The sequence below is a fragment of the Myodes glareolus genome, chromosome 9 (genome assembly GCF_982192425.1).
Source record: "Myodes glareolus chromosome 9, mMyoGla1.1, whole genome shotgun sequence".
Lineage (NCBI taxonomy): Eukaryota > Metazoa > Chordata > Mammalia > Rodentia > Cricetidae > Myodes > Myodes glareolus.
The window spans coordinates 7,840,317-7,853,934 of NC_142034.1; the positions used below are offsets into that span (position 1 = coordinate 7,840,317).

General features: G+C 51.0%; 1 protein-coding gene across 1 annotated transcript in view; it reads right to left on the reverse strand.

Annotated features, from left to right (window-relative positions):
* The window catches only part of Ttyh2 (tweety family member 2), a 44,990-nt gene that overhangs the window by 24,232 nt on the left and 7,140 nt on the right, over window positions 1-13,618 (reverse strand). The window contains exons 2-3 of the mRNA XM_048446163.3: window positions 7,748-7,920; window positions 4,442-4,553 (exon numbers count right to left, since the gene is read on the reverse strand). Of these exons, the coding sequence (XP_048302120.3) occupies window positions 4,442-4,553; window positions 7,748-7,920 (285 nt within the window). The remainder of the gene's footprint in view (window positions 1-4,441; window positions 4,554-7,747; window positions 7,921-13,618) is intronic.

The following is a 13,618-nucleotide window of genomic DNA, read 5'->3' on the forward strand; positions in this document are numbered from 1 at the left end:
GCCAGGGTCTAGCTTTGCGGCCTTGACATTGTCATAGACAATGCATAACAAAGCAGTTAATGGAGGACAAGGTGTCTGGTTAATCCTTACCCAGCAGTCTTGGCTCCCACAGCCTGCAGGATAAAGACACAGCAGAGGGGCAGAGGAGGGCATAGCTATGGAGCCAGGAGAGCATTCTGAGCTCAGGAATCATGGGAACTTGACATTAATCTTGTGGCTCTTCATGTCTTCCCTGCACTGTGACTTCCTGATTCTAGCAGAGAGAATGGCTCTCTGTTTGCTGTGTGTCAGCGCTTGCTTCTTCCGTTTTTCTGGTTTCAGCTGAGCTCTTAAGAGACGGTGAGAGATTAAGAGACACCAAGACAGAGACAGCTAACTGGGAATGCTGATTCGTGCCAGTAGAATCCTAGCACTTGGTGGAGGCTGAGGCAGGAGGATTGTCTTGAAGTCAAGACCAATCTGCACTACAGACAAACCCTTGTCTCAAAACAAAAAAAAGCCCTCCTCCACAAAAAAAGAGACAAACCAAAATTTTAAACTTTGTCTTAGACTTTTTCAAGTTCTCTACCCCCACTTGTGTGCATGCACATGTGTGTGTGTGTGTGTGTGTGTGTGTGTGTTGACAGAAGATCTCACGCAACCCTACAATGATCTTGAACTCCTGATCCTTTTGCCCCCCCCCCCCCCCCCCGAATCCTGGGATTATAGACCTGCACCATCAAGTCTGGCATTTCAGTCTGTTACTGTCAAGGGTTACCTTAAGAACAGACAAATCAAGGTCGGGCATGTAGCTTAGTTGGCAGAGTGCTTGCTTGCCTAGAATGCAGAAGGCCCTGACTTTGATTTGAAGCATCCAACAGTTTGGGTGTAGCACTGAACACTATGATCTCAGCACTCAGGAGATGGAGGCAGGAGTTTAAGTTCTACCCTGGCTATGTAGGGAGTTTGAAGCCAACCTGAACTATCAGTGATCCTGACTCAAAAACAAACAAACAAACAAATCCCTCTCACAAACAACAAATCCCCAAATAAACAGAAACCCAAGCAAAAATAGAAAAGTTAAAAATTTAGAGAATAGTCAGGTGTGGTGGCATATGCCTGGTCTACACAGCGAGTTCCAGGACAGACAGGACTCGGTAGAGACCCTGGCTTAAAAAAACAAAACAAAACAAACAAAGCCACAGTTAGAGAATAGACCAGGATTGGTGTCCAAGGCCTGTAATCTAATTGCTTAGAAGGCTGAGGCAGGAAGGTCTGGAGTTCTAGGATAGCCTGGGCTACATAGTAGAACCTTGTAGATGAGAAAGAAAGAAAAGAAACAAAGTCACATGTCGGTAAACATCTGTCAAGTCCATCTTTCCTTCTGGTATTGTTTCATGGGAAGAGATACTAGATTGATCAGATATGTAGATAGATAGACGGACAGACAGGTGATATAGCACATCACAACAGTGGCCTCCCTGTAGCTTGTGCTTGCTCACATGGTTCCCAGCCCTTGAGGTTCAAAAAGACAGAGGTGTGTTGCCCCCAAGAAGGACTGTGGCTTTCTCTTGGGAACTGAGGATGAGGGGGGACAGCTCAGCTCCTCCACCAGCTGGGGACCAGGACCAGCTAGAAGGTCACTGGGTGTGGTTTTCAAATTGTGGTCCCCAGGCCAGCAACAGCACCCAGGGGCTCATTACAAATGCAAATGCTCAGCCTGCCTGAGGGGAATAGGAGCCCCAGCAGGGTGGGGCCTGCTGCCACAAATCCTAACTACCTCTAGGTGATTCTGATTAAGTGCCTGGTTGAGAACCTCTGGGAGAGGGAGAGGGAGAGGGAGAGGGAGAGGGAGAGGGGGAGAGAGAGAGAGAGAGAGAGAGAGAGAGACAGAGAGAGAGACAGAGAGAGAGAGAGAAGGGGGGGGGGGAGGGAGAGGGCACTAGGCCAGGTGTGGAGTGGTGAGAGAACCACCATCTCAGGTTTAGGGAAATAGGGGGAGGGAAAGAACACAGGGCTGAGACCCGAGGCCTGGGCTCTGTGTTCTTGCTGTGAGATGCACTGTGGGCTGAGGACACCTGTCTGTGCCTCAGTTTCTCTACTGAGTCATTTCCCATAGGCTTATGGGAAATTTCCCATCCTTGGTCCAGGATGGCGGGGGATATAAACGAAGAGAATGCAGAGGGTCCTTCCCTGGCCTTTGTGTTTGGGGGCAGCCCTGGAAGGGCCTCTAGCTGACCGTTTGGCTGCTCCATCTGCGCTCCAGCAGGGCCCAGCTTTAAGCCATCTGGGCTGTTGGGTGAGTCTCCATCCTGACTCTGCCACCCACAGCCTCCCACAACCCCAGCATCTCTATCTCATGGTGATTGCCGTAATTATTGTAATGACACCATTATCTTAATCCCCCAGGGAGAGGGCACTCTGTAGTTTACCTGCACTTTCCTTGGTGGTAATTCACCTGATGCCATTTAACCATTTACCTGCAATTTGGACCCCAACCCTTAGATGAGGGGGAAGGCCCTATAAGGATCGGCCATCTCCCTGGAGCCCTGGGGCCTGAGACTATTAGGCACCCACCTTGAGGCTTCAACAGCCCCTTAGGTAAGAGGGGCAGAAGCTTTTCATAGTTGGCAGCACCATCACAGAGCCCTGGGACAACTGTCCCCACTGCAGTACCAGCCAAAGGGTAAGGGGCTATCTCCAGGCACTGGGTGAGGGAAGGTCTAGAGAGTGTGACTTATAGCCAAGTGTTCAAACCTGGCTCAGAAGGGTTGGGAGCCTAAGGCTTGTTTCCCACACAACTGCAAGTTCCTCCCCAGAGATAAAGACTGAATTTTCCCATCAGGGAAGGTCACAGCTCTGGGGCTTCCCAGCTCTCAGGCTCCCCCCCCACCTCCAAGGTCACTGATGGCTAGAGAAGGGATGTGGTTTAGTGCCAAGGGCAGACAGAAGGTGTCCTTGGGGGCTTGAACCTCATCAGGACCAAGGTGAGTAAGAGTGGCCGAGTTCCCAGGGGTCACTTCCCACAAATACTGGGCAATGTACACAGCCTGTTTCTTTAAGGTCAGAGTTCCTATCCCGGCCCCTCCCCCACCTCCAGGGGCTGATGGAAGGATTAGAAAGGTGGAGGAGTTTAAAGGAGCCTGCCAGGAGGGGGTAGATGAGGTTGTCCTCCCTAGAAAGATGTCTGGGGAGTGACTGATTCCTCTAGTTAGGGCTGGGTTTGATGGTGGAAGCTGCTGACGCAAATGTGTCCTTTTGCTGGAACTTTTGATGTTCCAGAGGGAACTGGTCTAGAGACGTCAGGGGCCCAAGGACTAGTTCCCTGAGTTCTGTGTTTGGCCTTTCCCAATAGAGCCCTCAGGAGACAACACGTGGGATCACCTAGAAAATCATCAGGAAAGATTGGCACTCTGCAAAAGTGACAGGTAGGCAGGGACGGGGGTGAAAGAGACCGAAACCTAGTTCCCAACTCCTCCGGCTCCATCACTGGGGCTCAACAGGTTAGCTCGTCCTTCTGCCCTTCCGAGCAACCCAACTTCTCTTCTCCCAGTCTTCCCCCTTGAGCTTCCGGCGAGACTGTTGCTGAACCTGGAGTCCCGGGACACACACAGTGATTATGGGGACTCTTCCCACCCCTTGAACCGCCCTCAAAATTTGAGGGTGGAGCAGGGGGTTGCTCTTCCATTGTTTCTGAACTGTTTTTCTCCATTTAAATTTTTTTTGGGGTGGGGTACAGGGTGTGTGCCACCATGCTAGGTCCCCAGTTTCCCTTTTGATAGCTGGATCAGAACTTTGTACAAAGTACTTAGAACTAACATTTAAAAGTCCACATTCGGGACAAAAGATGCAGCTGAAGCAGAGAGCTTGCCTATCATATAGAGGCTTGGGGTTCAAACTCCCACACTGCATCCACCAGGCATGGCAGTGCGCACTTGCATTCAAGCCCAGGTCATCACCTGAGACATTCAGAGTTCGAGGTTAGACTCCATCTCAAATAAACACACACAGTAGGCTACGTGACAGCAATCCTAGCACTGGGTACACAGAGACAAGAATGTCATGGGAAGTTCCAGGTGAGTGTGGTCTATGCAGTGGGTTCCAGAATAATCAGGGCTACATAGTGAGACCTCTTGCTTTGAAACCACCCCCACCCCCACCACCAACAACTCCAGAAACCTGTGTTCAGGTCTCCTTTGGGGATGGGCAATCTTTCAGATGTTCTGCAGACCAACTAGGGGCTGATGGGCAAAGAGCCGCCCTGAAGCCTCCCTTGGCCAGGGTCATAGAAACTGTTTGCCTTTGGCAGGGCGACTGCTCAGAGGGCAGTCCAGCCCACAGCATCCACCACACAGCTCTGAAGGGTGCAGCTGGGCTCCTGAGAGCCGACTGGCACCCTTGTTCTGGCCCCACTGATCTCATGGGCTGTGTCTGTGCCCAGCCGCCTGCCCACCATGCTTACCAGCTCGTCAATTCCAGAGAAGGTGTGGTTCGCGTTGTCCACGGAGTAGATCAGTTGGTACACCCCATCGTTGGTCTCACTGTTTCCATAGAAACCGACACCCACTGCAGCACTACAAGCAAAACCCCAAACAAAGGTGATGTAACCAGCAGAGAATACACCTATCTCTCTTTGTGCACATGTGTGTGTGTGCCTGTGCACTGGGAGGCCAGGAGAGGATGCTGGTGCCTTCCTCCATTGCTCTCTGTGTCATTCCCTTGGGACAAAGCCTCTCACTGAGCCTGGAGTTCACTGAAAGGACGATGCTGGCAGCAAGTGAACTGTCTCTGGTCCCCATCCCTAGCGCTGGGATTGCAGACTTGTGAGCTTTCTATGTGGGTGTTGGGAACCCAGACTCAGGTAGGTTCTCGTGTTTGTACAGCAAGCATATCACCCCCTATCTCCTCCATCCAAAAAGTGCTGTCAGTCTTTCTTCCCTGTCCGTCCTTGTACTGAGGATTGAACCTGGGGCCTCAGATAACATAAAGTTTCAGCTTCTGCCTGCCTCCCTCATTTGCCCAGAACCCACTGGGTCCTGATTCATGCTTCGCAGTGGCTGGAACAAACCTCCAATTCTGCCACAAACTGCATCCGATGTTTCAAAGTGGCTCCTTTGTCACCTCACCTCTTGCCTTTTGCTCTCTGAGATAGACACATGAGACAGGGTCTCATGTTATCCCCAGGATGGGTCTCACATTCCCCATATAGCTGAGGATGACCTTGAACTCCTGATCCCCTGTCTCAAAGTCTGGTTTCCAATATCACTATTCAGCCAGGACTCTGAGCAGAGTGTGGGGAGCTGATGTGTGTGTGTGTGTGTGTGTGTGTGTGTGTGTGGTGTGTATGCTCTGGGACCCTCCCTCATGTCCTCACTGACTTTATGGTCTGTAACAGCCCCTCCCAGAATTTCTCCTTAAGAATGATCAGGCTTAGTTTCTCTTCTTTCCTATGGTGTCATATTGATTTTAACCAAAAGCCAAACTTGAAATCCATCTGTGTGAAATTTCATGGCTGGCTTGAATCCAACATTCCAGCCTGAGTACATCATTTGCAATCTTAACTCCGTCATCCATCATATTCTATGTGGTCCTCCCTCCCAGGGATCACAGGACCAAATAAGCAGCTTCCTGAGTTCTCATCCAAAACACTACCTTGGGGGAAAAATAAGTGCAAGAGGGCACGTGTGTGGATGTGCGTGTGTGTGTGTGCGCACACACACACAAACACACGCACACACACACACTGATGCTTACCCTTCCTTCCTTGAGACAGTTGTAGTCTGACTGTCCTGGAACTTGATTTATAGACCAGGCTGGGCTTGAACTCACAGAGATCCACCTGCCTCTGTCTCCCGAGTCCTGGGATTAAAGGCGTGGGCCACCATGCCTGGCTCCCATCAGTGTTCTTTGCATTCAAGCAGTAACACAACCCACGCTCAGGCAGCTTCGCGGCACTGTGGCTCTGTCCGTCTTTCTCCACAGCGTCGCTAGAGGTGTCAAGTTCACAAGCAAAACATTCACATGCAGAAAGCATGCTTAAAAAATAAATTAAAAAACAAACAAACAAAAAAGGCGAAGCAATGGCTGGCTTTTACTGCTGATGTCCTCTTGCCTGGAGCCGGCTGTAGACATGCTGCCCAGAAGGAATCCTGACACCATGGCCCCTTCTGTTTTTGAGCTTTTTCTTCTTCCTCCTTGTTTTCAGTTCAGCTTATTCTGAAAACCTGTCTCCTGATTTTCTTTTCCATTTTATTTTACAAGCATGGGTGTTTTGCCTGAGTATATGTCTAGGCACCACATGTGTGCCTGATGCTCGCGGAGGCCCAATGAAGCGTTACAGCCCCTGGAACTACATGGAAGTTACATACAGCTGCTTGTGAGCCACCGTGTGGCTGCTGAGAAATGAACCCACGTTCTCTAGAAGAGCAGCTGGGGCTCTTAATCGTTGAGCCGTCTTCTCATTCAGCCCCTTGCGTTTTTCTTAACTATAGGTAGGTAATAATTGCTTATTGGACTAGACCACTTAGAGCCATTTTTACTTGCTACAAAATACACATGGCCAAATTACGATGGTGCTATTTGGACACTGGATTAGCCAGCATTCGATGCACTTTAACGGCATTTGTACCTGACAATAGGCTTATCTGGCAGTAATCCTACTGGAAACTTTGGAGCACCAGTAGTGTTCTGTGGATCCAGGGATCGCTGCATTGGAGCAAGCACTGTTGGTGTGTATCTCTGGGTCCCACCTCTCCCTAACCATCCTACACTGGGTAGAGGGTTTTTAGCACCCCAGTTCTTCGTGGGAGCTCTAGCTCGTCTCTGGTCAGATCACCTTCCCATCTGGGCTGGAACTCTTTCCCATAGGCCCCGGCCCCAGCCACAAGTTTCCCCAGTCCTCGGTCTTAGTTCGCTGCTTTGAGGATGGCCTCTCATCTGGCTTTAGTGAGCCCCACACTCCCATCCACATGAGATCATGAACACGTCACCACATATCTTGGCCAAAAGGCAAAGAAACAGTGAATGAATACATTATAATAGAAAAGAAGTATTCGGGAGTAAGGGGTCCCTCCTGCAGACTAGAGCCTAGGACCAGTGCTTCCAACAAGCAGCAAGGGACTCTTACCTTAGAGGGTAGCCACACCCTTCAACATCTCAAGGGGGCGCTACACATTTGAAAAATTTCTACAGACAGAGAAACAAGAAAAACACAGCAACTTCCCAACAGAGGTTGCACACACAGGCTAGGTGTTGGGTGGGTGGGGTGGGCTCCCACACAGTGCTGCGAACCTTCATTTCTCAGTCAGAGCACAGGAGAAGGTCTACCGAAGGGCATTAAAAGCTCCTGATCTCACAAGATAATGGAACTGATTGGGGCTACAGACCCAGGGCAGCTGTGGAAGGTGATGGGGACGCAGAGAAAAGAGATGCCCACTGTCACCTGGTCACCTCAGGGAGGGACCCACGTAGCTGTCAGGTCTGGCTCTAGTCTGGTAGGAGGGTTGGGGGGGACAGTATGCAGACCCCTATCACCACAGTAGGGACTGATATCCCATGCTAGGCCACAAATAGGGCAGTATTCATTTGGGGAGGCAGGTCTGCTCATCCAGGCATTAGCTTGGTCACTGATGAGGGGCCACATGGACATGGGGCATGTCCTGGTCACAGGCGAGCTTTCCCTTGCATGTGTCTGTTGGGTGCCCTCTGCCTACCTGGCCCCTTGTGAGCTGAGTTGAAACCACGGTGTGGCTGCGCCTGGGACACTCACCAGCAGAGGAGCCCGGCCACCACGGCTGTCCAGGTGACGCAGCAGGGGTTGGACTGCTTGGTCTGCACTGTGTGGTCCCGCCGGCAGCAGCATGTACACACCAGGTAAACAGCGAGGAAGATGAGGTTTAGGCCCAGGCCAATGGCAGCTATCACCCCCAGGAAGAGCAGCGACTGAAAGAGAGGGAGGGGCCGTGTCAGCTTCTGGTCCAGCAACGGGGTGGGGAGTCCCGGGAGCCTACTGCATCCTCACGCTCAGCCCTCTAAATAAACAGCCTGCCCTCCATAGGTGCCAGACCGGGGATGGTGGAGAAATGGACAGGATCGGCGACGAGAAGGGTTGGCAAGGAGGGCAGCTGTTGCGACGGCTCACATTATCAAGGGTCTAGAATCAGCTAGGCAATTCAAATCTCTCTCGGTCTCTGTGTGTGTATGTGTGCTTCTAGATCAATTTGATAGAGGTGGGGAGATCCATCAGGAATGTAAGCTGGAGTTCCAGACTGAATATGAAAGGGAAAGCCAGCTGGGGCAGCAGCCTTCAGTCTCTCTTAGGTGACACTAAGAATCACAGATGCCGCCATACCTCGGCCCCACCAGGCCAGACCAGTTTTTAAATCAAAAGGCAATGTGCTCATTCCAAATGCTGGAGCTCTCCAGAATCCTCAGCATTCAGCTCGGTGCTATAGGATGGGCATAAAGGAGCCAGGGTAGATAGGGTAGCTAATCTGTGGTGTCCTCCTTGCTGTACCCTACCAGGGACAGTCAACTGACATGCCAGTGTAGCAGTAAAGTCAGAACGTGGAGAGGGTTCCGTTAGCAGCTCAGGGTTTTCAAAGGGAACCGTTGACTGTCAGAAGGCCTAGGTGTCCCCCTCCACCGCTTCTTCCAATCCCTTGATTTGGCCAGATGGACGCCAGATGGCCCAGGGATCAGTGGCTGTCAGCCAGGACTGGACCTGGCTCTAAGTCAGGCTCCTGAGCTGACAGCTTCCTGGCTTCCCATTCGGCCTCAGCCATGCCCTCATCCAGAGTGTCCCAGTGGGGGTTGCTCTCTCTAGAGCTTTCCTCAGGGAACCTGGGCGGGTGGTAGCAATCATGTGGGCAGAGATCACAGGGAGGCTACCCGCGGTGCTGCTGCGGCTGGTGGCTGCAGGCTGGGTAGACTGTATGGAGATGAACCCTATGGGCAACTGCTCAGCTGCCCTGTATCACTTGGAGGATGCTGGCAGTTCACAGGACCCCTGACTGGGCCGTCCTGATGCTAACACTGGGTGGACAGGCTTCTCATCCTTAGGGACAAATCTGGAAGTGATGAGGTCAACCGGGAGGACAAATGAGGTGTCTCATTTCACTTAGCTTCCTCTTCCATGCTGGGCAACACTCAAGCATGGAAGGGAGCTCCTTCCTCCTCCAGGGAGGTGGAAGGTGGGGCAGCATCTCTGAGCACAGCATCCTCCATAGTCGTCAAGCTGAGGCAGGCCTGGACCACTCACCTGCCCCTTAGAATGACCTCAAAACGCTCCTGTCCAATGAGACAGTGGGAAGTCACTGCCCACCTTCCTGGAAGGCATCTTCCCCTGCAGAGGAGGCTGGGGCAAGGGAGGGATGATTAAGGCTCCCCACACAAAGTCAGCACCCTGCAACTTGCTCTCTGACAGAGCAGGACACCTCCCTGGAGCTGGGGAACCCTGAAGGCCCACCCTGGACCTAGCCAGTCAGAGTCAGAAGTAGGAGGAGTTGAGGATGTGGTCCAGGAGGGGAGTGGTTGCCGAGAAAGCTGGAAGGCCAGGATTTCACCTCCAGCACTGCATAAAATTGGGCCCGGTGATTCACACATATAATCCTATGTAGAGGGGACACCTTGGCTTCCTGACAGCTTCCTGACAGACAACAGCTCTCCCTTTGAAAATTCTGAGCTGCTAGGTGGGCCTGAAGAGGGGAGGATCAGAAGCTCAGTGCCATCTTTGGTTACATACTCGATCTTAAGTCAGTCTGGGCCATATGAGACTCCATCTCAAAGATCAACAACAGCAACAGTGTGGGGGTTTGAATGAAAATGGCCCCACTAGGCCCATAGGGAGTGGCACTACTAGGAGGTGTGGCCTTGTGGGAGGAAATGCGTCACTGGGATGTGTGGGGGTGGGGCGGGGGTGGGCTTTGAAGGTTCAGAAGTTCAAGCCAGGCCCAGTGTCACTCTCTCTTCCTGCTGCCTGCTAAACCAGATATAGAACTCTTGGCTCCTTTCCCAGCACTGTGTCTGCCTGTGTGCTGCCACGCTTCCTGCCATGATAACGGACTAAACCTCTTAACTGTAAGCCAGCCCCCACTAAATGCTTTCCTTTATAAGAGTTGAAATGGTCATGGTGCCTCTTCACAGGAATAAAACCCTAACCAGGACAAACAACAAAATCCCAAAGAACAGAGCAAAACCAGAGCTGACCCCATGCTAACTGCATCTCACTCAAGTGCAGAAGCAACAGATTAACGTCAACAGGTGAGCCTTCCGCCCCCCACCCCGCCCATCCTGCCACACACCCCAGTATTCAGCTTCTTCATGAAATTGACTCACTCTTCAGGACACACAGAGCCTTGGGGGTGCAATTACCACTGTTGGGTTTGTTTGTTTGTTTGTTTAATGTGCACTGATGTTTTGCCATGAGTATTAGGTACCCTGGAACTGGAACTATAGAAAATTGTGAGCTGCCATGTGGGTGCTGGGAATTGAACCTGAGTCCTCTGGAAGAGCAGTCAGTGCTCTTAACAATTGAGCCATCTCTCCAGCCCCACCACTGTTGGCTTTTAAACTTAATTATTTTTTATTTTTAGGTAGGGTCTCTGATGAAGGAAGCAGTTTGTTGGTTCCCAGTTGCTCAGCCCCGAAATAAACATACAGAAACTATATTATTTAAATCACTGTTTGGCTCATTAGCTCTAGCCTCTTAGTGGTTAACTCTTATATCTTTGACCCATCTCTATTAATCTGTGTATCGCCACATGGCTGTGGCTTACTGGATAAAGTTCCGTCCATCTGTCTCCTGCAGGGCTACATGGCTTCTCTCTGACTCTGCCTCCTTTCTCCCAGCATTCAGTTTAGTTTTCCGCATCTACCTCTATTCCCCACGCAGGCCCAAGACAGTTTTCTTTATTAACCAATGGTATTCGCAGCAGACAGAGGGGACTCCCACATCAGCTCTCCACACTTGAGTCCTTGAGCTCACTGTGTAGCCCAGTTTTACCTAGTCCTGTTGGTGTCCCTCTCTTGTAAGTGCTAGGATGATGTGTTCCTACCACATCCAGCTCTAGAAATGACATTCTGTGGCTGGACATGGCGGCACAGATCTGTGCCCATCATCCTAGCAATCAAGGAAGTAAGGCTGGCCTGGACTTCAGAATGAGATTTTGTTTCCAAAAACTAAAAGTAAGCCCCACCTCACTCTTTTCTCACAAGCCCTGAAATCTCACCACCAAGAAACAGGCATTCCCCCTGGACAACCTGCAAGCCACTGTGTGTCTATATGCACCATGACCCAGCATCTCTACTTCATAGAGAGGAGGGGTGTGTCACCCCCACAAGATCCACATACAAAAGTCCACAGTCACTCAGCTCAGCGGTAGTCAGCAAACACTGGAAACGGCACTTAGCACACGCCTGGTGCTGGAGTCATATGATGGAACACTACACAGGCATGAGAGGGTACCAGCAGCTACGTATGATATGGGTAAACCTAACAGAGTAGGGAAGGGGCAACAGACCATACTCAGTGCCGTCAGAGGTGATCACCTGTGGCAACTGAGGTGGAGGCGGATGCCACAGTGCCTTGGGTAGTCAAGGGTACACTTGGCCAGGATAATGTATTACATACAAGGTGAGGGCTGCGGAGAGGATTTGGTGGTAAGAATACTTGCCGACCAGTATGGAGACTTGAGTTTGGATCCTGGCTCCCACTGAAAAGTCTGAGTATGGTCATATACATGCACACACGCATGCGTGCACACACACGCGCGCACACACACACACATAACCTGTAACCCCAGATCTATGGAGGGAAGACAGGAAGGAGGCTTGTTGGCTCCCCCACCTTGTTCCAAACACAGTGACAGACCCTGTCTCATGGAAGTAGCGCTGAGTATGATGGAGCCAGACATCTAATGTCTCCTTCTGTCCTCCATGTATGAAAAGGCATGTGCATATGCACACATGTGTGTATCCATCACCACACACACAGACACAGTTTTTAAAATAAGAAAATTATCCAGGTGGTGGTGGTGCACACCTTTAATCCCAGCACTCATGAGACAGAGGCAGGCAGATCTCTGTAAGTTCGAGGCCAGCCTGGTCTACAAAGTGAGTTCCAGGACGGAACTACACGGTTACACAGAGAACCCTGTCTTGGGAGACAGGGGGATTGATTAAGCTGAAGAGTTAAGAATAGACATATTGCATTAAGTTATAATGAATAAATATATAATTTACATTTTTATTACATTTATTTAGTTAAGTGTGGGGGCACACACATGCCATGCCTCTAGTGTGGGAGTCAGAGGACAACTTTAGGGTGTCAGTTCTCATCTTATGCAGTGTGGACCACGGGTACTGAATTCACATCATCAGGCTTGGTGGCAAGTGTCTTTACTCTCTGAGCCATTTCACCGGCCCCAGAAGGTATTTTCAATAGTAATGACTGGTGTTGCCCAGCTAATGACCCAGCTACCTTCACTCCCAGGAGGGTCTCCTCTGTGGTCCCCCCAAGCAGAAGGAACCATTGACTCTACCAGGTGTCCCCACCCAGTCTCTATAAACCTGACCCACCAGCTCTCCACAGCTGGTTGCTGGATTTCTGATTCCTGGAAATTATGAGCCTAGCTTTCCTGCGGGGCCCTGAACTCCTGAGCCCAGATTTCCTGGACAGCTCTGGGTCTGGGCCCTCTCCAGGCCAGGCAGTTAGCCTCATTAGGTCAATGTATAACAGGTCAGGGAAAAATGGCTGTGAATAGGAAGCCCACATATAGGTGGGGTAGGGCCTGTTAGTTGTTCACCCCATGAGTCCTAGGCACTAAAGGAGGAGCTGGAAACTGGGCTGTCCATGGGCCAAGGACCAAGGGACAGAAAGGAAAGGAAATTAGGAAAGAGAGAGGGGGTGGGGAAGACAGAGGGAGCATAGCCAACGTGGTGCCACCTGCTGCTCTAACAGGCCATTATGTCTCTGTTCCTAATTAGTGTATGGGCAGGATAGGAGTGGGGATGGAGGACGGGTGGATAATTCCACTCATACACACGCAAGCGATCGCCAACATCCACATCGCCCTGCGACTCCTACCGCCCCACCCCTCCCACCTTACACCACCACTGCGGCCTGCCCAGCACCATGCCCATCATCAAAGCTCCTTCAGTTCTTCCTGGTTTATCATCTGTAGTCAGCACCACCCCAGGACTCGGGTCAGGCAGACAGCAGCAGCCACTGTAGACAGACACCGAGGGAGTACGGGCAACTTGAGTGGTGTGCTAGCCTCATGCTCTCCAGGGAGAACACCACCTCAAAGCTAGGGAAGGGTTAATCCCTTGGGGAACTGGCGTGACTGCCTGATGACCATGACTCCAACTTCAAATGGAATGAACGGGCTTCCTCATCCCGACCTTGGCTCATCTCCCACAGGGCTGGGTTCTGAAAGTCTGTATTTTCCTCCTCAGATCTGCCTCCAGCTGAGCCAGAGCATCCTGTTGTTCTCCCAAAATTCCACACTCTGTTCCTTCTATACTCAGCTGGGTCAAAAAAAAAAAAAAGATAGGATCTATAGCCCAGGCTGGTCCTCAAACTGCATATGAAGCCAAGAGTTATTTTTTGTTTGTGTTTATATTATTATTATTGTTATTT